The sequence below is a fragment of the Hyperolius riggenbachi genome, chromosome 1 (assembly GCF_040937935.1).
Source record: "Hyperolius riggenbachi isolate aHypRig1 chromosome 1, aHypRig1.pri, whole genome shotgun sequence".
In the NCBI taxonomy this organism is placed as follows: Eukaryota; Metazoa; Chordata; class Amphibia; order Anura; family Hyperoliidae; genus Hyperolius; species Hyperolius riggenbachi.
Genome location: NC_090646.1, coordinates 216,703,811 through 216,730,552, shown reverse-complemented (window position 1 = coordinate 216,730,552; position 26,742 = coordinate 216,703,811). Strand labels below are relative to the sequence as shown.

General features: G+C 41.0%; 1 protein-coding gene and 1 long non-coding RNA gene across 4 annotated transcripts in view; one reads left to right on the top strand and one right to left on the bottom strand.

Moving 5' to 3' along the window:
* The window catches only part of LOC137547117 (uncharacterized), a 103,976-nt gene extending 86,031 nt beyond the window's left edge, over positions 1-17,945 (top strand). The window contains exon 4 of the long non-coding RNA XR_011026489.1: positions 17,812-17,945. This is a non-coding gene — a long non-coding RNA (uncharacterized lncRNA). The remainder of the gene's footprint in view (positions 1-17,811) is intronic.
* Positions 1-26,742, bottom strand: part of PRDM5 (PR/SET domain 5) — a 207,581-nt gene that overhangs the window by 105,514 nt on the left and 75,325 nt on the right. For all 3 annotated transcript variants that reach the window (XM_068270306.1, XM_068270326.1, XM_068270316.1), the window contains 3 exons: positions 24,281-24,360; positions 15,166-15,250; positions 14,551-14,708 (listed from right to left, as the gene is read on the bottom strand). In XM_068270306.1, the coding sequence (XP_068126407.1) occupies positions 14,551-14,708; positions 15,166-15,250; positions 24,281-24,360 (323 nt within the window). The remainder of the gene's footprint in view (positions 1-14,550; positions 14,709-15,165; positions 15,251-24,280; positions 24,361-26,742) is intronic.

Here is a 26,742-nt window from a genome sequence, read left to right as displayed (position 1 = left end):
CGATAATTGCAGTAAACCATTGATGAGCGAGATATGCTAATGATGGCAACATGGCTGAATCTGGCAAGGTAAAATGGCAAAACAATATAAAATACTCTAGCACGGTTTAAAGATTTATAATATACAAAGATTACGTTTTCTTTTTAGCAAAAATAAAACAAACAGCAATCCCTTTAACCTCCCTGGAGGTATACTTATTTCCAGATTTTACGGTCTAAAAGCGGTGCAATTTTTTCGTATACTTTTAGATCCTAAAACTAGAAAAAAATCATACCACAGAGAGATTTGCAGCAGCCCCTGCACTTACCTCCGTTGGATTCAGCGCTGCATCTGTCCTCCGGGTGGCGCTCTAACCCTGTAGAGAGATCGCTGCCTGTCATCATAACGACAAATGGCAATTACACCCGAGGGATCCAGAGCCTTTGAGGACCGGAAGGAGAATGGCTGCCGGCATCTGGATCCTGGGGGAGGTGAGTGAAAACACCTGCTGCGCTTCAGGCTCTGCATAGACCTCCTGGCGGCTACCCTGAGTCAGACTCAGGATTAATGTTCCAGGCTTCTTTTTTCCACCCCGAGCCTGACTCGAATGTTACCGTCATGGAAGTTAATACAAGGCAGTATGAAGTTTACCAGCCAGCTCAAATACTAGGCTTTTTGGGAAGACTGGCAATATCATTGCACTAACTGTGCACACCAAAGACACTTCGAACCACTATAAATAAAGCAATTCCAAAATTAACATGTATCCATAGAGCAAAACCACATACACATACAGGGCAGTACTACAAGACATTGACTGAGGGCAGTGCTGTAACATACTGACCAGGGAAAATGTGGTCACCTTTTTCCATAGCACGTCCATTTGCTGGTCCAGTAGAGTTCAGAACAGCCAGGAATGCCCTGAACTGTGAACTTAAAGAGGGCCTACTCGGAAAAACTGAGTCTCAGCCTCCAGTCCAACAACTCACAAGAGGTATGGAAAGGCCAGATGGCAGCCATGAACTTCAAGTCCTCCCCCCACCCCAAGCAAGTGTCCCCTAGAACTCAACTGGCTAAAGAGTTCAAAGAGTTCTACTGCAGGTTTGAAAAGCATCCTAAGCAGCCTGGGGCTTGACAGGCCAGCCCAACTGTTGCATGCTTGTCTCCATACAGTATTGTTCCTGAAACGTCCAACCCAAACTTCCACGCTCTGTTTGGTACTGGCACTAAACCCTAGCTATTAGACTTCTTGCTTAACCCCTTTGTCCTACTTGAATGCTTCTTATGCCTGCTTCATGAACATTTTTCATGCTGTTGATGCTATGTTTGTGTTTTATATAAAACTGCCATTGCCACGTGTACCAAAAACTTGTCATTTGGCATATTTGGTGAATAAAGTGGATTCTGATTCTGACTATAAAAGGTGTTTTCCTGGCTTCATCTAGTCCAGATGTAATTATGTACCATTGTACTCTGGCTTGCTTGAGTACAATGCTTTATGGAGATGAAGATTTCATTTTCCAGCACGACCTGGCACCTGCTCACAGTGCCAAAACCACTGGTAAATGGTTTACTGACCATGGTATTACTGTGCTCAAATGGCCTGCCAACTCTCCTGACCTGAACCCCATAGAGAATCTGTGGGATATTGTGAAGAGAAAGTTGAGAGACGCGAGACCCAAAACTCTGGATGAGCTTAAGGCCGCTATCGAAGCATCCTGGGCCTCCATAACACCTGAGCAGTGCCACAGGCTGATTGCCTCCATGCCACGCCGCATTGAAGCAGTCATTTCTGCAAAAGGATTCCCAAACAAGTATTGAGTGCATAACTGAACATAATTATTTGAAGGTTGACTTTTTTTGTTTTAAAAACACTTTTCTTTTATTGGTCGGATGAAATATGCTAATTTTTTGAGAAAGGAAATTTGGGTTTTCATGAGCTGTATGCCAAAATCATCAATAAGAAAAACAATAAAAGGCTTGAACTACTTCAGTTGTGTGTAATGAATCTAAAATATATGAAAGTCTAATGTTTTATCAGTACATTACAGAAAATGATGAACTTTATCACAATATGCTAATTTTTTAATTTTTTGAGACGATCCTGTATATATATATATATATATATATATATATATATATATATATATATATATCCTTGTATTCCAAAAATTGGCTTCATAAATGGCCAGGTAAGTTCTACAAACATTTACGTTACCACACTTCAAAGCATGAAGTCCACTGTCATGAGGTTACTTTGGATGAGAGTCAGATATGAAATATATGTACTCAGTCTAATTATATAAGAGATGGAAACACAACACTGCTTCTAAACTCCATAAGGGATACACAGTGATTTGAAGTGTGAAAAAAATCCTTTAAGCCGTTATAGAAGATCACAAACAAAGGCAAAGACCTGCATACCAGGCAGGAAACTACCCACATCACTTCTGGAACCTTATCTTTACACAGCTGTTGAGTATGAAATGAGCAGAGCTTGCAAAGCAGTAGACAAATAATGATACAGAGGATACACAAGAAAACAATTATAAGCCATGTGCCCTTGGCTGAAACGACCTCTGCAATGGGCCACTTGTTATAAAGCATGGGAATGTGCAGATTATAAGAGCTGTGAAATATGCAATACTAACATTATGTGCAGGAACAGAAGGTGCTGGACTGGAGTAAAAACATATTACTTGCAGCATTTAGGTCATGCATCTTATCTTAGAGGAAAAATAATAAAAGCACCATTATTAAAGGGTAACATTTTGCGAGTTCACCAAGCCATACACATTTCTCCAGTGACACTAAGCAGTAACTCTATTCTTTACTAAACAGAGTTATAGTTTACATAACTTGTGGTGAATTGTTTTAAACTCACTTTATAGCACCATCCACAGATTTTATACTAATAAAAATATAAATGTAGCATCTCATTTACAATATCTACTTAGTGCAAGACTAAATCAAAATTCCAGTGGGCCACGAGCTTACATGCATTCCTTTAATATTTGGTAGCCAAGCCTTCAAGTTGTTTAACCTGAGATGAATGTTTTGGGTAGTCTTGCACAAATTGCTGGTATTTTGTCCCATTCTTTTAGGCTGAACTGCTGTAACTTTCAGCTCTTCAACAGATTTTCACTTGGATTGAGGTCAGGGCTTTGCCAATACTTTGACCTTGTTATCCTGAAGCCATGTTACTATAATTTGAAAGATATACTTGTGATCATATACTGCATACATTTTCCTTACCTAGGATGCCATCTGTTTTATGATGTGAATCAGCCCCTTGTGCAGCAAAGCACCTCCATAACATGATGCTCCCACTACATGCCTGGTACTTGGGATGGTGTTGATATCTGTTGATATCTCAACCTTTCTTGGCTGTATAAAAGTGCAGTTAAAGTGTATATAAACGTGTGACCCCCTAAAATTGGGATATAGTCAATAAAAGCAAAAATCTGCGAATGAACATTACAGGAGAAAATAAAAGATGTCTTAAACAATATGCCAAATTTATAGTTTGTTAGTATAAAATCCATGCAGGGTTAAGTGAAGTTTAAAGAGTCCACCTTAACTGTATGTAAACTTCTGACTTCAGCTGTAGACTGATTTATAAAGCGGTTAGTCATGGAAATAGATACTACAGATACACCAGGGAAAGCTTGGGTAGATTTATAGATCTTACTCCTTGTAAATATTCAATGCCTCATTCACCTATTTAGAAAGATCTGGAAGCTCCTGAGGTACGGAAAGTCTGGACTGTAAGATTTAAAAAGTTTTGGCACTTTGTGTAGATGTCACATAGTCATGCAATACTTTCCACAGTGTTATTATTTGTTGATGATTTTTTTTTCTTTTGGACTTTTAGCTATGCACAGATGCTAGATTTTCATAGACTTACGTGAAAGTCTATTGTCAGTCAAGGCTTCCTATTTTGTAACTCATCAACTCATCAAGCATTACCGCATTCGGTAATGCTGAAAACAGCTGAGTTTACGGAGCATTTAGTATGTCAATTTATCAAGGTTGTTACCACATGGTAAGCTGAAATTAACGAGCAGTGAAGTAAATTACTGACTTGTGCATTAAACACATCCAACACATGTCTGCAAATGTCAATACATGAAGATCAGAGAGGTAAAGCCTAGGAAGGTGTTCTGTAATTACCGGCAGCTCTTATCTAGCGAAAACCAGCTTCGAATGCCTTCCGTGAGCTATCCACATGATTGACAGGAGCAGAGAGACAATAGGAACAGCTTCTGTCTAATGCAAGTCCCTGTGATTGGATCTGAAGCCTGCCACCCTTTGGCCGTTTAACCTCTTCGGTCCCTGTTGGAAGATCCAAAGTAGTTAGTGGGGAAATCACCTAAGCATGGCATGAGTAATGTCATTCAGAAGTTCATCTAAGCTGTGGAAATTAAATAAAATGTTAAGGAAGGCTAACAGACTAACAGAAGACAGATTCAGATCAAGCAGAGGCAGTATAACAAACATGTACTTCTAAAGGGATGTCGGGATGCCTCTTACAATGGCATTGCCCTCACTACATGGAACAGCTTGTAACAACACAGAGACAGTTCCACAGTTACTGAACAGGTTTTTGTGAATTGAAACATAGTATGTTGGTAAATTATCAAACTTTTACCGCACCTGTGTAAATATTGATGAATTAGCCCCCCAAAAAAGTCAAAAATACTGAATGTGGTATTTTTCTGACTTCTTTTTTTTAATTATCAAACAACCTTTGATGAATTGACGCCAATGCAATGCTAGATCAGTAAATGATCAACAAGAATGACTGCTTGTGTTTGGCACCTCCCACTTCTCCCCTATTCATCAAACCCTTTATCTTCTACACAGAATAGAACAGCCAAGCAACTTGTCAGCACAGCGATCATTTTTTATCAAGTCAACTGAAAGTATTACAAATTTCTATTCGACATCTCTTGTCTTACACAGTTACTGCCATGCCAGTATAGAACAGAGAGGCTAATCCTGCAGTGATTAATGGGTGAGACTAGGATATGGATTAAGGATAGATAAGTGAAAGGGGTAGGTCATAGTGCAGGCAGTGGTAGGCTTGACAGTTGGCAGGATAGGAGCGAAGGTGCAGGGCTGGGGTTGAGACTGGACCAACAGCCCATTAGTACAGGTATCGGGGTAACAAGATATAGACTGGGTGTATGTGGTACGAAGAAAGAATCCTAGCACTCAGAGCATCTTACTGAACGACACTGGACTGTCTCTTTAGCGGTGAACTAGGTGCAATGCTGCATTTGAATAAAAAGGGGGCGTGTTCGAACCCTGAATACACATGTACATACTTGGAGAATGGAGGAGAGGGGAGGCCGGCATGGCTATTCAAAGTTTATTAGCATAAGTAATACACTTACAGTTCAGCATTCAGAGGAGTGTGGGCGTGGGTGTAAGGATCCTCACAGATGATCGTTTTGGGCCGCTGGTGCTTGTTCATTGCACTTGGTTACTTCATCAGGGTGTCACAGGGCTCCACATAACATTGTTTAAAGGGGGCTCCCCAACGCTGTATTATATTATAAGGCAGTGTGAATGCGTGTATGAATGCGTGGGCATGAGTGTGCTGCTAATATAACCCAATGGGTAAAACATGCCAATTATGGCCCTTTTCCATTACCAATCACAAATCCCAAACGCCAGCGATTGCGATTTTTCATTAATTCTGTTATGCGATTGCGATTTTGCATTTGCATTGCATGATCACTCTAAAAAAATCGCTCCAGAAAGTGATTGCAATTTGCGATTTCCAAATCACTATAGTGGAAAATACTTCTCATGATTTCAATGATAAAGTAACAGGTGCCTCCCTAATTAATCAGGAAAGGCCGCTCGCACGAGCGGCCGTTTCCTGTCAGATCACGGAGCGGGTTTCCGTGAATAGCCTGCGAGCCGCTGATTGCGGCTCGCAGACTAAATGTAAACGTAGGAGACGTATGTCTCCTTTGTTTACGTTGTACGGCGCAGCAGCGCCGTAAGGCAGATCGGCGATCCCCGGCCAATCAGCGGCCGGGGATCGCCGCCATGTGACATTTACAACATCTATTTAAAGGGGACATCTGATTTCATTGAAGGTAGAGCTTGTAAAAAAACAAAACAATTAAAGCAGTCCAAAAATATAAGGAAGAGTAGTATAGATACAGAGGCGCCAAAAGGATAAAAGTATCTAAAAACTTTAAAACATGAGAAGCAGTGGTGGACTTACCTCCTCCAAGCAGACTCACAAAATGCAAATGTGTTTGTCAAATACAACAATTTTATTTACATACTCCAGGGCAGCCTTTCTCAACCTTTTTACCCTGGAGGAACCCTGCAAATAACTTTTGGATCTCGAGGAACCCCTGCATTTATTTTGCAGGAGGCATGGTCTTTAAAAGTATGTGTAGCTGTTTATTGCACTACTCCCTATTACAGTGCCACTCATTATACTGTCTCCTGAGCCCCCAATTTAATGCTTCTTGTTACAGTACCAACTATTATAATGTGCTCTATTATACTTCCCCCACGATAGGGGAAAATGCCAAGCAACCCCTGCAGAGTGCTCAAGGAACCCTGGGGTTCCAGGGAACCCTGGTTGAGAAAGCCTGTTCCAGGGGATAATGCAATGCGTTTTGCACGTTTGATCCCGCTTCATCAGGCATTAACAACGGATCAATTAGCATATGTGGTCAGTAGAAGAGCCAGGCACCTCTGTCTAGATATAAGGGAAGTCACTGCACTAACGATAGTTACATTTTACCACTAAGATGACATTTTAAAGAAATTGTCCACAAATGTACTGCGGATACTTTAATATCAATTCATTTTTCAGCTGCACAATGGGAAGGATAAATAATATGGAAATACGTTCATGACAATAGATTTGCAGCTTCATTAATGGGCAGCACAATGGCATAGTGGAAGCACTCTCGCATTGCAGCACTGGGTCCCCTGTTTCGAATCCCAGCCAGGGCACTATGTTCTCAGTTTGTATGTTCTCCCTGTCTCTGCGTGGGTTTCCTCAGGGCACTCCGGTTTCTTCCCACACCCCAGATAAGTTAAGTTAATTGGCTTCCCCCTAAAATTGCCCCAAGAAAATGATTGAAGTACAATCTCTGAGGGGCAGCTAGTGACAAGACTAGCTCTGTAAAAAGCACTGCCGAAGATGGTGGCGCTTTATAAAACACTAAGTAATAATAATTAGGATTAAAAAACCAAAGCTTTAAGCAACTGGTTCTCTGAGCCAAAACCTGTGTTAATTACTCAATGATTAACTATCCCCAACTTCCACCTACTGTGTAAGGCTATTCTGACAGTTAAACACTGCCTTAGATAATATCATCATATTGCTAATGCAATGCAAACACAGTACATTGAAATGGTATGTTCACATTGGTGTGTTAGCGGAGCGGGGGAATCAAAAGAATGCAATTTTTCCTCTCCGCTGCGGTGTGATCCTGTCCAGGCGGCAAGACAAGCATAGTCGAGGTACAAGGCAAGGTTGGAAACAGGAATCAATCAGAGGTTAAGCGTGGTCACGATACAAGGCAATAGTCGGCAACAGGAATCAATCAGAGGTTAAGCGTGGTCAGGACACAAGGCAATAGTCAGCAACAGGAATCAATCAGACAGTGAGTGTTATCCAGCAACTAGCCAAAGCTAATGCTATCATGGGTGATGACTGGGGGCGCTCCTAAGTTTAAATACTAGAACTAATCAATGAACAGAAAGCAGAATTGAAAACAACCAATAGTATTCCAGCGCGTCAGTGCAAGCAGGAAAGTCAGTGTCACTGTTTACATCGGCGGAGCGTGTCCTCCGTCTATCCAAGGAGATCTGAGAGGCCTCCTGCGCTCCAGTGACGTCAGATCTGCAGCCCGAGTATCGGCATGCCGCCGCTGACGTAATCCTGCAGACCTTACAAGGAGTAATGGGAATACACCATGAGTTTTTTTTGGCAGATAGATGGCGCGATAGATAATTTCTGACAGGTCTGAACTGATTTTGATCTTTTTTTTGAGTGATTTTCTCATAGAAGTGAATGGAAAACGATCAGAAAATCGATTGACCAGTAAATCTGCAGAAAAACTCATCATGTATTCCCAGCATAAGATTAGAGCAATGTGTGTTTATTGTCTTCACTTCTCTGACTGTTTACATAGGTATTATCACAATCTTTATCAGTATGTCTCTCCCTCCCCGCATGGACAGCACACAGCAGCCTAGGAAGTAGATGCAGCCAGGAGTGTAACATTACAAGCAGCCAGTCAGTCAGAAGTAGTGTATGCATATCCTCCTGACTGCTAGTTATATTACAGCAACAGGCTACCTGTTACCTGTTCAGATCAGCCTCCTCCTCAGACTCTCCTGCATGCTGTGACAAAGTGAAATACATTTGAGAGCTGTGTGAGGAATGAAGGATGATTTTAACCACTTTACCCCCGCCCGTACGAATTTCTCCATCCCTTTTTCCATCCTTTCACCCCCAGGGACGGAGAAATCCGTACTTTACGCGCTCCCGCCCCCGCTCGCTCTAGCGCGCACTCCAAAGGTAAACATGCTGCCGGCCGCTCGCCCGGAGATCAATGAACGGAAAAATCCATTTCCGTTCATTGATCTAAGTCCCGCAATGATACGCTGCTTCTCCGATAAGCAGCGCGATCATTGTGAAAAAAAAAACAACTTTCCCAGCCTCCTAGTACTTCCTCCAAGCGTCCGGAAGGACGCTTGGAGGTCGCATTAAACAAAAAGTTACTGTTGCCATCTTGTGGCCAAATAGTAAAACTACACCCTAAAGCATTTTTCACATACAAATACATTACTTATACACAAAAAAAACTCATTACCTCCCACACTCCCCATTTTTTTTTTTTTTTGTAATTACATTTTTTTTTTAAAAATTTACAATTAAAAAAAATACATAAATAGTTACCTTAGGGGCTGAACTTTTTAAATATTTATGTCAGGAGGGTACAACACTGTTACTTTATAAACGATGGGCTTGTAATTAGGGATGGACGCAAAACTGAAAAAAATGCACCTTTATTTCCAAATAAAATATTGGCGCCAAATATTGTGATAGGGACATAATTTAAACGGTTTTATAACCGGGACAAATGGGCAAATACATTTCATGGGTTTTAATTACAGTTGCATGCATTATTTAAAAACTATAATGGTCGAAAACTGAAAAATAATGAATTTTTCCCACATTTTTCCTATTTTCCCATTAAAACATATTTAGAATAAAATAATTCATGGCATAATGTCCCACCTAAAGAAAGCCTAATTGGTGACGGAAAAAACAAGATATAGTTCATTTAATTGTGATAAGTAATGATAAAGTTATAGACGAATGAATGGAAGGAACGCTGAAAGGTGAAAATTGCTCCGGTGCTCGAGGGGTAAAACCCCTCGGTGGTGAAGTGGTTAAAGCAGGGAGACAGAGAGAGATAACTGGGTGAATAAATAAAGTGCCCCGAGCACTAGAGGTACTGTGTACCCCAAAATAGAGTATTAAAAAAAAATTGCTTTAATTGATAGTGTTCCTTTAAGTGCTGTACTATTATTCTAATAGGCAAGTTTCCAAACATTGCCATCAAGAATATTTTAGATCCCTATCATTTCAAACAGGAAGATTTTAGCATTGTTACTACAGTGACTTTGATAGAGCCTTTCTTTACTTGCTTTTGAACAAGCAAAGGGCCATATGCAAGTTGTCACAAAGCCACATGCAACCAAAGGCATATGAGGTTGACAAGCCTACTACAAAAGTATAGGGTTTATATAGCATTATATTATGAACGACATTTTACAGACTAATAATGTTATTTATCCCTCAGCTATTTCCACACTGCTGTAGCCAATGCGTGTTGTTCAACAGCTTTGCATCACTGTGTATTAGTGCAATCCACAATACCATAGCGTAAGCCTAAAATGTGCATCTAATAACAAAATACAAACAACACTTACTACGGGCGGCTATACGAAGAAGAACAAACATGCATACTTCTTCTTTGTAATCTAAACAGCCTCACAAAGGATACATTTAACATTTTAAATAAATCACACTTTATGCATTAAGAATGCTTTTCTTGTGGCACACTGAAAGGGCTTTTGTATGTTGCCATTTAGGAAACATTTTGATGTTGTTTCAACAAGTTGAGCACAGGAAAGCAATAAGCTAATGCACATTGTACACATCTGGGCAACATCTTCACAAGTGCCATGTGCGTCAAAATCAGCCTTCCATATATCTCTGCTACAGATGGGGACAAGTAATAGCAGATGCCTAGTAAAGCTTGTCTTAATTAAAATGTAAATATGCAAATTACACTACGATTTAGGAACTTGCCATTTCTGAAAAGTATTGAGGAACTCTGTAAACTGACAACTGAAAAAATGGTTGTTGCACTTGTGTCATGTAATGTACATGAACCCCATGCCTGTCATTTCTGTGTGACCCATAAATAGGCAAGACGCAATTGTAACATGTGGTCCAGTAAAACTCATCACTTCTTTCAGTATAAATTCAATGGGAAGTAAGACAAAGCTGCTAAAACCCTTTACTGCTATTGGAGTACTCTAGCTAGGCTATAAACTGGCAAAAAATGAATGGGTGGCCAAGTGAATAGTACCCTCGCCATACAGCTGCATAAGCCCAGATCAGATTCAAATGCAGGAGGCTATTAGCATGTAGCTGGTATGCCTTTGCCTTTGTGTGGCATACAGCCATGATAACTACCCCCAAGATAATCTGCCCCCCCGAGTGTGATACGGATAGAGCACTGTAAACAATTTTAAAGGTCAGTGAGTGCTGTGAAATCTTCAGTGTTCTCTGTAAAACTTTATGGGAACAGTGTCAACTGTGTATAAATATGTAAAATCAATAATTAGATGCAGCAATATACTCTTTATAATGATCAAATGGTGGTTTGAATTAAGTGAGTTTCACAGAGAAACTTACCACAATTATTATTATTTTTTTTACAAAAACTATGTTTCCTTGGTATTTATAAGATATAAGCCACAACATAAGCTTGACGGGCTCCATTCCAATGCATGATAATTGTCCTAACAGCTTGCCGTCCCTGTATCCAAGTGATCAATATTCCCCAGAAGTGACTAACCAGAGTTAATGGCCAATCAGTGTTGATTAAAGCCATGTGAGACCTCAATGAGCAGCTTAGAATCCTTACAACTCTAGGGTAAGAAATCTCCATTGTGTCATTAGTAAATACAGTAGTCACCACAGATATTGCGGCTGGAATTATTGCCCTGTACTCCCTGTAGCATTAGCCGCATCACAAACAGATGCTAGTTTTCTTCTCTCAGCATGTACCTGAGCAGGAAATATCCTGTAGGCCCAAAGACTCATATTTTTTCTATCCTAGAATGCATTGACGACATCTAAACTGGACAAACTGAAGTTTGATTTTTATTTATTTTTTAAATTGTCCTCTTCTGGCATTAAACGATACATCTGGCAATAAAAAAAATCACTCATCTGGAGCCTTTTCCAGCCCTTAGAAGTCGTTAGGTTCCACATCGCAATTTCGCTTTCCCCTCCATAAGACTACGACCCACGGCCTGGTTGGGATCTTATGCGCATACGCGGGTGTGCCAGCTACACTGCCATTGCAGCTACCCTTTAGAGGCTTGTATTCCTACAATCAGTACCTCAGGTGTATACTACATAGCCTAATAGACAACAGTGCAGGCCTCGCTCAGTACTAAGTGAGTCCTACTGGTTGGTTGGAACCCCAGGTTTGCAAGTGTTGCCACCTCCCCCCCATACATACACACACACACACACCTGGCTCATGCTACTACTACTACATTAGAATGTGCCATGACCATCTTGGCACCCTGGTGATGTTATTTTCTTGTACCAATACCAGTACCAAAGCTAGGAAAATATCAGATGCAGAGGAGGGAAGGAGATGGTAATAGAGTCTATAATTGAATTCTCATTTAAAGGGACTCATCATCCCTCAGAACTCTGGTCTGTGACAGCATGCAATATTATACTATTCAGCTATACTGCTATACATTGAAGCAGTGAATTACTACAGGGTCACTTTAAAGGGAACCTTTCAAAAGTAGTTATTGCAGACATCAACAAGTAAATTTTACGCATTACACCCGTAACGCGTAAAAATGTACTTGTTAATGTCTGCAATAGCTTTTGCACCAGCAGGGATGCGTAAAAACGTACGTATGGCGGCCAGCCGACTCCCAGTCGGCAAAAACGAAACTAGCTGGCAGTGGGGGACCAGAGGAGCCATGAGTGACTGCGAGGGTACAGGATGGCTTGACTGCAGGGGGCTGGTAGATGCCCCACGTAAGTTAAACTCATTTTTTTTACAGTTAAGGTTTCCTTTAAAGGTGTCCATATACTAAAATGTAAACATGCACAATTGTCCACTGTGGCTTCCCAGACCCCGGAGCAATGCCTACACGCTTACCACAGAGGAGTCACCAATGTATTGGGTAGGAAATCCTTGCATGGCAGGCATAGGTTCTGTAGAAAATATCTACTATTGAGTGGCTACTTACTGAACAAGTCACTGTTCTTCATTTACATTATGGGCAAAGCAACTAATCATCTGTTAACAGACAGCTCCCTTGTAGAGAGTGGCACTAGAAATGTTTATGTCCTCAAAGAAAGAAATGGATAACTACTTTTGATTACGTTTGAAATATTTTTGTTAATGATACTAACTGAATCACGTTTGAGTGGACGTACAACAACAACAACAAATAACATTTGTAAAGCGCTCCCGTAGGACTCAAAGTGTGTAAGCCTGGCTCAGACCAATAATTGGTTGATTGGTAAGTCGTGGAACAGAGGAAGGGCTTGATTCACAAAGCGGTGCTAACTGTTAGCACGCCTGTGAAAACCCCCATAGCACGTCAAAACAAGCTTATCGCGCATAAAACTTTACGCGCGCAAAACTTTATGCGCGTAAAACTTTACGCGCGTACTGCACAGAGCGCAGGGCGCTCCGCGCGAAGTGCCCATTAAAGCCTATGGGACTTAGCGCGCGTAAAACTTTGTGCGCGTAAAACTTTGTGCGCGCAAAGTTAGCGCGCGATCTGATTGAGAAATCCGGTGCTAACCTACTTAGCACCCTGGTTAGCACGTCTAAAGACTTTAGACGTGCTAAGTAGGTTAGCACCACTTTGTGAATCAAGCCCGAAGAATTCTATAAGTCCGGAAATGCCAGGCTAAACAGGTGGCTTTTCAGTCTTGATTTGAATAACTCCAGGGATGGGGCAGTCTTTAGTGGGTATGGTAGGGAGATCCAAAGGGTAGGGGCAGCATGACAGAAAGCTCGGTCTCCAAAGGTTTTGAGGTGCACTCTGGGAGTACATCTCTGCTCTGCTTTGGAACCTGTTATGTGTATTCAATAGATTGTGCTGCAAGTTGGCAATTATGGTTGCTTCATGCTTCCACCCCTGCTTATGTATCACTCAACCTTAAACCTTTAAAGCGGACCTGAACTCAGAACTTCCTCTCTGCTCTAAAAGATACACAACAGCATAATAACCTTTAAAGAAAAACATTTCTTTGTTACAGCTGATACAAATCCTGCAATAAATCTGCAGTGTGTCTACTTCTGGCTTTCACGGAAGCAGACATATTGTTAACATCCTGTGCTTTTAAATTAGCCTCCCTGTCGTGGCAGTCAGCTGACCCAGCTGAAGGATCATATTACAACTTTTGATTAGACACAGATGAGGGGGAATTCAACAGGCTAAACTCTCTACACATTGGGTGCATTTCTCTATGTTTTCATTCTGTCCTGTGCAAGAGTTCAGGTCCACTTTAAGTCAAGCTTAGCCTCATTTGAGTGTCTGACAAGTGCCTTATTATATACTAGGGATGGTCAGTGAGATGCAAATAATTTGGAGTTGATGCAGCATTATTGTAGTTCATAGGCACAGAGCTAGCACTGCAGTAGACATATTTGATCTGATTATTCTATTTTCATACAATACTGTGGAAGTCAGGCATCTGTTGTATGAGAAATGGATAAAAATAACATACCAATTGCCGTGGTGAGGTTGTGAGGCAGCATGGCAGCGACAGCCCGCCTAACAAATGTTTCGCGTATCCCATGTCTTCAGCTTTGTGTCCAAATTTGTATGCACATTTATGAAGCATGAAAATCAACCAATCAAATCCTGCTGAGGTCCATTTTCAAGCTGCATACAAAATGTACATAATTCTGCATCTTCTTGACCATCCCTATTATATACTTGATAGATCTGGCATAAATGGATAACTATGCTTTCATTTATATGTGTTATAATCCAGTAAAACAACTTTGTTTCACTCTGCACTACACACATAATATTCTACCTGAAAAGTTTCAACATTTATGGAAGTAATTAACACAACTTTAAAAACTTTAAAGCAAACATACAGAAATAAAACATAAAAAAATATATACAAGGCTTCTGCTTTAAACATTTAGCATTTAGCATAAAGAAGCTCAGTTCTGTCAGTGCCAGCTGGCATAGCAAACGTCAGTGTGGGTTATTTACCTTTTTATGATTCTTGTAAACATTTCTGTGGGCGAATCCCTTTCCACAGAGCTTGCACTGGTAAGGTTTGTCCTCACTGTGGATTATTTTGTGTGCGGTCACTTGATCAAGTCGTTTGAAGGATTTACAGCAAACTTCACAGGTGTAGGGGCGCTTCTCTGCAGAGAACGATTGGGGACATTTAATCTGTTGTTCGGTGGAAGGGAGGTAGGAGATGAAAGGCAGAGTACTCTCCACAGACATTGCTGCACTTAAGTCAGTCCAATTAAGATTAACCAATTAGAAAAACCACTAATGCCCTGTCTAATATGATAGTTCATAACGGATGGAGGAGCGAAACATTGCCATGGTCTTAGAAATAATCTTTATAAACTGACATCAAATTAACTAGCTTAAATCAAATGGAAAGGACTTCAAAGAAAGCTTCAAGATTACACTGGAACATGAGCAATGCATTTTGTCAAATAAACAACTATAATATTGTTCCAAATTTTGGGTTTATGATTCACAATTTTACTAAGAAACGCTGGTATCTGGTAATAAGCATACTGCAATATATGTATGTTTTTTGTTGCTGCCCCAAATAATGAAATAAACATTTAGACGGGATTTTACCTGAATGAGTTATCATATGTCGTCTAAGTTGGTTAGCTGAAATAAATTTCTTGTCACAGTCCTGGCACTCATAGACCTCATGAACCTGCAAAATGAGTGTTTAATGAGAATGAAAAACCGTTAACCATTCCAGTATTTATTGCTGAAAGACCTGTAAAAAAACAAATAGCTTTCTCAACATACAGATTTTGTTTCCGGGAATAAATTACTCTTTAGTACAAAAAAATCAAGAAGGCTTCTTATGTAGTCAAACAGATACAACTGAATGGAGAGAAAATCTTACGAGACTTAAAAGTTTGGTAGAAAATAACAGAGGAAACAATGGCAAAAATGTTAATGTAAACACGGTATTTCACTAAGTGAACATAAACTCAATGAAAAAAATCCAGTTTAACTTACCTGGGGCTTCTACCGACCACCTGCAGCCCTCCTGTGCCCGCGCCGGAACAAAACAATCCTCTGGTCCCCCTGGTGACTCGGCCAGTAAATGGCCACTGCACCTGCATGCCTCTGGTACAGGCGCAGTGGCCACTGACTGGCCAAGTTGCCAGAAACTTCACTTTACTTCACTACTTCTACTGGAGTCAGAAAAAGAACAGAAAAAGAGGAAGAACTGAATTACTACTGGAGAACAGAGGGAGACGTCAGAGCATGGGAGGTGCAGTAAGCATCCGTACAGCTCCCCATACCCACATTAGGTGTCCTTTTTGAATACTGTTTTGTTTGTTTGTTTTTAATCTAGTCACAGAACAGTACAGATAATTTGGCTATTAAATAGGGCTGGGACAACTGCACACACAATAGAGAGCTCAGCTCACTCCCATTTTAAATTGAGCCAACAAAGTTTTAATCCAGTTGAAATCACTAAATACAGTAGTTATTTTGAGCAAAAGATAGAGGTTATGATACTTTTTTTTACTCTCCAATATACTTTAAACCAGGTAATACACTTTGGGGAGGAGTGGGGCGAAAAATAATCATTTTAGCCACTCTGTGGAATTAATGCTATTCAACATGAAATGATTCATTCAGGAGACTCTGTAAACCATACTACTGTAAAAAATCTATGAAAATAATCAAATCAAGACTTAAACATGATCAAGTCATCTTTTTTTCTTTTCACTTTTCAGTGAAGTGTCTTGTCTTTAATTAGAGCACATGCACCCTGTCATTTCATTGCTGTAATTGGTTAGTTTGTTGAAACTGACAAAGAAGGATGACATTTCCTCAGTTAGCATGTGGTAAGATTTAACCGCATCTCCAAGTTTAATCAGAGTGTCCACTGCTTTGATAAATGAGGTACCTTTAGCACATGGTAGACAGCCAAGCTCAGGGAACACACAACGCTTAAGGAAAAAAACAACAACTATTAACTGCGTAAAGCATGGATTACTTCACTGTCCAATCTTGCTGTGGCAACATAGGGACACAAGTGGACACTCCACACAAGGGACACAGTAAGACTTGAATGACTAATCGGGATGCAGAGGCAATTAAACTCAGGGGTGTAACTACAGGAGAGCAGCTCCTAGAGTTCTAAGGGACCCCCCAAGTACTACTTTACTCCCCCGATAAAGGAGTCCATCCTTCCGATCAGGTATTTTTGGGGCTACACATGTTATGGATGTGAAGATTATGATGACCACATTTTTTCAGGACCCCTGCAAGATGGGCCTCCAGGCTGTGAGGGTCACAAGGGGTTGGCAAGGGAAGGCGTGTGAATATTGAGGGGCCCCATTAAAGTCTTGCTAGTGTGCCCCATGCTTTGTAGTTGCGCCCCTGATTAAACTCATTGAATTTTTCAGAAATATAGTGTTACTAACAATCTATATATGCTATGAAGTAGAGGCCTGCATCGGTTAGGGTGCCTGCGGGTTACCAGAAATATGGGTCTGGTTCGGGTAAGCGTTTTGATTTTTGGGGGCACTCGGGTGCGGGTAGTGGTGCAGGTACCAAATTCACCAGAAAGCGGGTTGCGGGTGGGGTGCAGGTAGCAGGGCTGTAGGTGCAGGCTGGGGTGTGAAGAATTAGACCCGCACAGGGCATCAGGTAGGGTACCCGTGGGTTACCGAAATGCGGGTAGGGTTCAGGTACCCGTTTAGATTTAATCAGGTTGCGGGTCGGGTGTGGGTCTGCGGGTGCGGATCGGGTATCAGATTCACCAGAAAGTAGGTTGCGGGTCAGGTGCGGCCAGCAGGGCTGCGGGTCTGAAAAATTAGACCAGCATAGACCTCTACTATGAAGTATTCACACAAATAATTCTACCAAATTCTAACAATTCAAACTGAAATTTAAGAGCAAGAAAATAAATAGATAATGTGCCAACTACTCATTTATCATTTTGTGACAATGGAGAGGGCTCTTTATTAACCCATAAATAAAATACACATTATTCCACAATAATAAATACCTTACATTTTGTTAAACTATATAGGGTAAATGGAATGGTGGTAGCTGACTTGATTTGGAAATAAAGTTAAGGATACTGTAACTGAATAGCAAAATAATGTAGAGAAACAACATTATTCTTCCTTGAATGTCAAAAATGTTTGTTTCCAAATGAATAAATCCATCTTCTAGACTCAGTTATACTGAACATATTGCAGCAGATGTATAGAGAAAGTGACATTTTTCTCTGGCCTTTAGGGACACTGATATGCAATACTTACCTTATGGCGCTGAACATGTAACCGATACCAAGGCACCAATCACATAGACACCGTCAAGGAGACAGACAAGCAGAAAAAGCCAATTCGTAGTATTTCCTGAGCAATGCAACTCCTCCTTGTCAGAACTCAGCTCACCAATGCATGAGGTAATCAAATGATAAATGTACTGCCAGCCAGTGCTGGGACTATATTAAATGGACAGTTTCAAATCATACCATAGATCTGTTTTAATTGTGTAACACAGTGTAAGTAATGTACTTTTCAGTCATCAGGTTTCCTTATAACCGATGGGGTATATTCAGGTACAGCTTCTCAAAGATAAAAAGCCAGAAGCATAACGCTTCTCAACCTACTTCAAACTATTACAATAACAGTCTCTATTTTAACTATTCATTTCTTTATCGTTTCAAATTCATTTTGTTTTCCAAAAAAACATTAGCAGATATACCTCACACTATGCTTTTCTTTTGTCTCACAAAGGCCCTTTTTTCAGTGGCTCAACTCCTTGAAGGAGAGGCCAGTGCATATCTGTTTGCATTTATTCTCAAAGCAACATCATTTAACAATTACATCAAATGAGCACATATCACCTTCAGGCACTTTTATCACACAGCTATGAAATTTATCAAAATGTCTAAATCTCGTTCACTACTTCAGAGCGGCACTAATCTCCATTGTGGATCCGGCCTTAAAATCAAGCCATTCATACATGAATATTTTAGTAAAAAGATGAATACAGCACAACCCACTCAAAAAACCTGTGCTATGGCTTCTTTACATAAACAGGAAGAATTAGCAAGAGAACAAAGGCCACAGCCTCTTCTACAAAAGACAGCCCCAATTCCTTCTTTTTCTTATAAAATAGGAAAAATGAGTAGTACACATGGGTGATATTATTTCAGTAAGGAGATATAGCAAAGGACATAAAAAGTGAATATGCGCAGTATTCATATGCATCTCTCTTTAAAATTCAGTACTGTATTTAGAACGAATCAAGATTAGCAAAATAAAATAAAAATCACACTTTACACTTGGGTCATGTAAAACATGCCTTTTTCCCCTTGCAATTTCCGCTGCCTCTTTCCCTCATTCCAAATTTAAGTTCCTGCTGCCTTTCTGTCCCGCCAACCCCCATTAGAGCAAATGCTGGATCATGCCCCATTATTCTGCCCTGTGATCTCTGCTGAAATGCCATTTTCTGCCCCTTCCCTAACTCCTAGAAACCCCAAAACCCCCTAAGCTCCAGTCACCATACCATTCTTGCAGCTACAGGACCGGCTCTCACCCAGCCTCACTGTTAGTCAGAGAGAGTGAGAGACAGGACCACCATAATGAGAAGGTAACTGTGTATTCCTTGCTTCTCTGCACCATTCTGCTTACAATGGGGCAGATGAATAAAGGGGAAAGGAGCTAAGGGAATTGTAATGGATGGCAGGGGAGAATAACAGGGCAAGCTTCAGCAGATAAGTTAAAGGGTTACAGGGAGACATAGAAAAAGAAGGGGTATTACCTGGAGACAGAGAAAGAGGGATGCTGCAGTAAAGGGAAGAACTGCTGTAAGGCTAAGGAGTAGCGGAAGAGCAGAGGGACATCATTTTGTAGTCATTACAAAAACAATCTAAGGGCTGGTTCAGACGGGCATTTTTGTGGCGTTTAACGCAGCGTTTCAGACGCAGCGTTTTTTGGGATATACTGCCATCCCATGCAGTAGATCCCAGCGTTGCGTCTAGTCTCAAAAGCAACATGCTGCTTTCAGAGGCGGTAAACGTGAGGAAACAATAGCAGAGACCAGAACTGCTAGCCTTGAACGCTTTTCAAAAGCCTTCAAAAGCTAGCTTTTAAACGCTGGCGTTTAAACGCTGGCGTTTGAACTCAATGCCAAGCAAAAGCTCAGCAGACGCCCGTGTGAACCAGCCCTTAATTTCCCTAGTTATATTCCTGAAGCACAATCAGGAGCCTGCACACTCTGAAGAGACGCTGGACCATAAGAGGGGCCACAAGAGTGGTAGTAGTGGGGGAGGGGGGGATCAGTGTGGTGGTAAGAACAATGTTGGGGGAGAAAATACTTGGTTTTTACTTAATATCAACAATACAGAAAAAGTTGTGTGGCACTCCCCTTATTGGTAGTATATATAGTCAAGTGAAAGTACATGCAAAGGCAAATACAAGTCTCACCACAGCTGCAGCATCCCTGTGTTGTGTTGTTGGACGTGTGCTCCCATCAATTGTAAAGAAGAAAGAAGTCCATATGCAGGAAATTGTAATAGGTATTTCACATGCACCTTCCGTCCTGTACCGAAGTGGATTTATTGCAACAGCGATAATAACAACAGCGATTTAAAATATGCAAACACTAGTGCACATGACAGGTAGGGGCCCCGAGCACAGCCACCAAAGTGGATTAATTGCAACAGCGATAGCATTATATCCATATCGAGATGTATCTAGCTTGAGTGTACCTCTTGCATCATGGTGACAGCTGTGGATGTGGAGGTGGGGTGTCGGGATACCACACTACTTTTCCCGACACCCCACCTCCCCATCCTCAGCCGTCACCATGATGCAATAGGTACACTCAAGCTAGATACATCACGATATGGATATAATGTGGTTATCGCTGTTGCAATAAATCTACTTCGGTACAGGACGGATGGTGCACATGCCTTTTTCTTACAATTTGTTAGTTTCTACTTAAGTCAATGATTTTACTCTGTTTTCTCAAGTAAATATGGCAGGCTTATTCTCTAATCAGTTTATATAATATAGGTAAAATGTCTACTGCAGTTTTGCATGGTGGCTGTATGGTTTACACTTGCCCAGCCGGCCTCAAGTCTGACATCTGCCAAGTACATTGTCTGAATGAGGTCTAAACTGCCTCACAGTTTTTTTACAAGGCTTTATTTCCATTCTTCCCAAAGCACACTGTAGCATAAATTGGTCTTAAAGTGTACACAGTTGGCAATATAAACCTTTTATTTATTTATTTATTTTTGTCGTTTTTAAGTTAACCCATTCAGGTTCCGTCGTTTTCACGTGAGAAATGTTCACCTCCCATTCATTAGCCTATAACTTTATCACTACTTATCACAATGAACTGATCTATATCTTGTTTTTTCCGCCACCAATTAGGCTTTCTTTGGGGGGTACATTTTGCTAAGAGCCACTTTACTGTAAATGCATTTTAACAGGAAGAATAAGAAAAAAATGGAAAAATTCATTATTTCTCAGTTTTCAGCCATTATAGTTTTAAAATAATACATGCCTCCATAATTAAAACTCACGTATTGTATTTGCCCATATGTCCCGGTTATTACACCGTTAAAATTATGTCCCTATCACAATGTATGGCGACAATATTTTATTTGGAAATAAAGGTGCATTTTTTCCATTTTGCATCTATCACTATTAACAAGTTTAAAATAAAAAAAATATAGAAATATTTCATCTTTACATTGATATTTAAAAAGTTTAGACCCTTAGGTAAATATTTACATGTTTTTTTTTTTTATTGTAATGTTTATTTTTTTTTAATAGTAAACATTTTATTTGGGTAGTTTTGGGAGGGTGGGAGGTAAACAATACATTTATAATGTAAATGTGTGTTAATTTTTTTTTTTTTACATTCAGTTGTAGTATTACTTTTTGGCCACAAGATGACGGCCATGAGTTTGTTTACATGACGTCACTCTAAGCGTAACACACGCTTAGAGTGACGCAACGGGGAGCGAACAGCCAGAAAAAGCACAGCTTCCGAGAGAAGCTGTCGCTTTTTCAACGGGGGAGAGGAATCAGTGATCGGGCACCATAGCCCGATACATTGATTCCGTGGCTACCGAATCCGCGGCCGGGAGTGCATGTGCACGATCGGCCGCGGGAGCGTGCAGTAGCGCGCATAGTTCCTGGACGTAGTTTCTACGTCCAGGAACCAAAATAGGTTAATTAAAGTCCACTGAAACATTTTTAAGTCTTTCTATTTGATTACGTTTACATTTTTAGATACATTTATAATATTTTGTACTGTTTTAGACAGTGAAACAAGACACAGAATATTTAGATTGGGTTTTCCTCCTGTTGCATTGAAAGCGCCAAAGCTGCAGCTACTAGGGTGTGCTCAGCAGGCAGCAGCCGTTTTAAGGAGTCTTGCCCAAGGTCTCCTTACTGAATAGGTGCAGGAATACTGAACAGGAAGAGCTGAGATTTGAACCGTGTTCTCCTGTGTTAATGGGGATTATTGAAAATGGTCAAAACTGCCTGAAAACTTGCGCGTCCTAGTGGACATTGTCGTGCGCAGCGGGTTACAGTAGGGAGGGGCTGGGGTGCGGCGGCATAGCTAGCATAGTTGCCCCAGTATAGGGAGTTTAGTTGCCCCAGTATGGCTAGTATAGTTACCCCAGTATAGCTAGTATAGTGTCCCAGTATAGCTAGCATAGTGACCAATATAGCTAGTATAGTGACCAGTATGGGTAGGTAGTGCCCCAGTATAGCTTGTATAGTGCCCAGTATAGCTAGTATAGTGCCCAGTATGGGTAGGTAGTGCCCCAGTATAGCTAGTATAGTGCCCAGTATGGGTAGGTAGTGCCCCAGTATAGCTAGTATAGTGCCCAGTATAGGTAGGTAGTGCCCAGTATAGCTAGTATAGTGCCTGGTATAGCTAGTATAGTGTCCAGTATAGATAGTATAGTGCCCCAGTATATCTAGTTCAGTGCCCAGTATAGCTAGTATAGTGCCCAGTATAGCAAGTATAGTGCCCCAGTATAGGTAGTATAGTGCCCCAGTATAGCTAGTATAGTGCCCAGTATAGCTAGTATAGTGTCCCAGTATAGCTAGTTTAATGCCCAGTATAGCTAGTATAATGCCCAGTATAGCAAGTATAGTGCCCCAGTATAGCTAGTATAGTGCCCAGTAAAGCTAGTATAGTGTCCAGTATAGCTAGTTTAGTGCCCAGTATAGCGCCCCAGGATGGGTAGGTAATGCCCCAGTATAGCCGTCTTCGCCCATCCCTGTGGCCGCAGCTACTATTACCTTAGCCAGCGGCCGCTTCCTTATATTCCCCTTTCCTGCGTGTGTAACTGATCCCCAACAGCGTGTCTCCCGGCTGCTGTCTGTGAGGAGGCAGGAACCAGGGCAGCGGCTTCCTGTAGCGGCGATGTGTATCGCCATTACTATGGGAACCGCTCTCCTGCTTCCTGCCTCCTCAGCGGCGGCCGCGGGGACGGGTGGGGGAAGGGGGGGGAAGAGGACAGTTCCGCGGCCCAACTGCAAACGTCCCACGGACCAGCAGCGGGCCGCGGACCGGTGGTTCGGGACCCCTGTCCTATATGATATATTTAACTGACATTTTCTATTGTAACGACCAATGATTTATACAGGAAAATCATGACAATTAACAAGGTTGCCCAAACTTTCACATCCCACTGTATAAAGATAGGTTGGTCCCTCAGGGCCATGGCAGATGTATGACTTTAATTAAATGCCACGGTACATGCTAGCTATAGCACCTAGCATCTAACAGAGGGGTTTGGTCCACTTGTTTGCTAGCATCAGACTATCATTTACTTTCTGGCTAACTACTGAAGAACATAACTCTAACCACTAGAGGCACTGTTGCTGGACATGACAGAAGCTAGTTTGCTGCTAGAGGCTGTCTGCCCACTATTACCTTTAGGCCTTTTCCACAGACAGCTGAACTTCTTGTTTGACAAGCATTTCACCTGGCTGCCAGCCACAAGTGTCATGCACATGCAATTAAATGCAGCCTAATGGCAGCGTTCCGTAACATTGCACATGTCAAGTTTGACATGCAGCAGCATTAAACGGCAGTGAAGAAATGTCTTATGTCGCATATGAGTATGGCAATCGCCAAGATGCTTCTCCATGGGGGCTGCACCCGGTCCCACACACGTGCTGAGCGCTAGCGAGTGCCTGGCTGGTGGAGCAGAGCAGTTGACAGGCAGTTAATTCAACACCTTCAGCTGCCTATAAAAAGATGCCTTAGTCTCATACAGAGTGAAAAATGCCTAAGCCGTTGCTTTGTTACTAGCATTCTCACCTGCATATTACAGCTGCCTCACACTGTATCATTATGGTACACTGCACCACACATACAAAAGCATATAACTGAATTCAATGAGAGAAAAATGTTAGGGAGTTTTTTCTGCATTGAAAACTAAAACACACTAAACCTATTTTAATTTAACTGTCTAGGGGTAAAAACTGTTAATAAAACACATCTGGAAAACATGATCAGACAAAGAGATGCCAGTAATAACTACTGAGGTGTTCCTGCATAGGAGAGCATCTAACACAACATCCAAAATAAGCCTTGTACTGCGCAAGGCAGAGTACCTGTAAAACAAATAAACGAATATGGGCCAATGAACAGCAACCAATAGCATAAAAAGGGTAAATTGTCATGGTAATCCCCGATCTTGCCTTCAGTAACTGACCTTTCGATGCTCCTGGAGGTTGATTGACGAGGAACATTTTCTGTTACACACATTGCACATAAGCTTCCTCCTAGAGTTTCCTGGGAAGGAAAAACACATTTATGAATTTTTTAAGTAAAAAAAAGGACAAACCTTTAGATGATTTAAGTAAACCATTGTTTTCATAGAAAAGGAATAAAGTGTATTTAGCATGTACAAGCAAACAACTAACAGAGAATGCACAAGTGTTGGTAACCAGGAAGCAGGAGTGGAGGCTGCTGAATGAATGCAGTTGATGATCAATAATTTAGCAGCTGTGTTTTTCAAACATGCCCATAAAGGACATATGAAATGGCATATGTAAAATTATGTTAACATAGAAAAGCCCTCTGCAGCTCTGCCATACTCCTTCACATTAAGTACACACAATTTAAATAAATAAAATGCTAACATTTACAGTATAAAGCTTTTTTTTCTCCTGTCCCACTCATAGCAGCCCCTCATGGTGCACTCGGTAGGTCACCCTGTAGCATTAGGTTTTCTTGGCCAAAGATTCCTTACTGGTTAGGCAGTAGTAACCAGAATTTGAACTCTGGCCTCCTATGACACAGGTGGCACCCGTACCCAGTTCACTATCCAGTTGCAACTAATAAACTGTATAGCTGCTTCACAAAAAGCAAGATCCTCCTTTCCCGGAGATGTAACTATCCCTCTTCTTGCCACATTAATGTTACCAATTTCCAGTTCTGAAATATTACATTTTTTTCCCTGAAAGCTTAATCTCTTTGAATGCGGACATACAATTTTCTAGTAAGGTCCAATTTTGTTTCATATGTGTAAAGGATCATCGTGGATCATCGTGGTCTGTGAATCCTTCCATTGCGCCACTATCACTCAAAAAGCTGCACATGGTGTGACCAGATGATGATGAACATTGACTTTGGACTTCAGTTCCTATCTCTTTGGAAGTTGTCCTTGGCTTGTTTATCATTCTCAAAATCATTCTGGGGAAATTGTCCTCTTGCAGCCACACCTTAGAAGTCTGGATTGTGTCCCTGAATCTTAACACAAAGTGCTCATTGACATTTATTTCACTCATGTTAGTTTTGAGCTGTGGGTCTTGTGAAGCGACTAGAACTAGCACAACCACATAAGCACATAGACCTTGCATATCTCTTTACCTTGGCAACCCAAGCGGTAGGCAGGCAACTCACTGATGAGAGCCCCCCTAGGCAAAACAATCAGTTAGTTCCCAGAACAAATTCTGTAAGTCTTGAATACCAAACAACTCCAGTGGCTGCAGTGTAAAAATGTATTACTTTATAAATGAATTGTAAAAATTGATTGACAGCTCCTGAGATAGTGGAACGCACTGTGTAATGTGTAGAGCACTCTCATTTACTTGCCTCTTTATACCTGGCACTGCTAGCGTATTTATATGAACTGCTTTGGGACCACTGATGGATAACACTACGCCGCACTTGTGGCTGCCTAAGCCTGATGCGGCGGCTCCCAAGCATGGGACATAATAGCGCATTCACGCCGGATCAGATCTCTGTTATTGTTCCATGCCTGCCTAATCACTGCAAGAGCAATCACAGTGATCAGGAAGTGCAAAAGTATAAAAAAGGCACTGGTCCTTACAGGGACCAGAGCCTTTAGTCCCTAATTGGTTAAAGGACACCTGAATAAGAGGGATATGAAGGCTACCATATTTATTTACTTTTAAAACAATACCAGTTGCCTGCTGTCCTGCTGATATTTCATACCTCAATGTTGTATGAATTACACACCTGAAACAAACATGCCGTTAATCCAGTCCAGACTTCAATCAGAAACATTTGATCTGCAGGCTTGTTCCTGGTCTTTGGCTAAAAGTATTAGGGTCAGAGGATCACCAGGACAAGCAAGCAATGTGCATTGTTTAAAAAGGAATAAACATGGTAGCCTCCATAACCCTCTCACTTTAGTTGTCCTTTAAGTTTTCAATGACGTGTAATTGTATTGCTTCTGTACCACATTATTTATATAATATAATCCACATAGGTATATGACAGAAGCTGATGGTCGTTGTTTAGCCACCACTGATTTTGGTTACACAGCTAGCCTATTACACGTTCACCTACTTCACTTGACGTTATTTGTATGGGTACTTTAATTTATCTTATTAATGACTACTGGGCTGGGCATATTGTATCATTGTCTTCTATCCAGAACTTGCACAGAGCATTCTTAAGTGTTTTTTCAATGGGACTCCTTAACATATATTATTGTTTTTTGAAGGGGGGGCTCAGTATGAATTTGCATCTTATTGGTTTCTCAACAATATGGGTCATGATGTGTACATTTTTTTTTTCAGCATGACGGCATAATAAAGTTTGCATTATTTTATATTGAAAATTGGATTTTTTCCCATTATGTAGACCACGTTATGGAAAAAATAAAGAAAGGTCATACGAACGCAGTTAGGTTCAAACACCTAA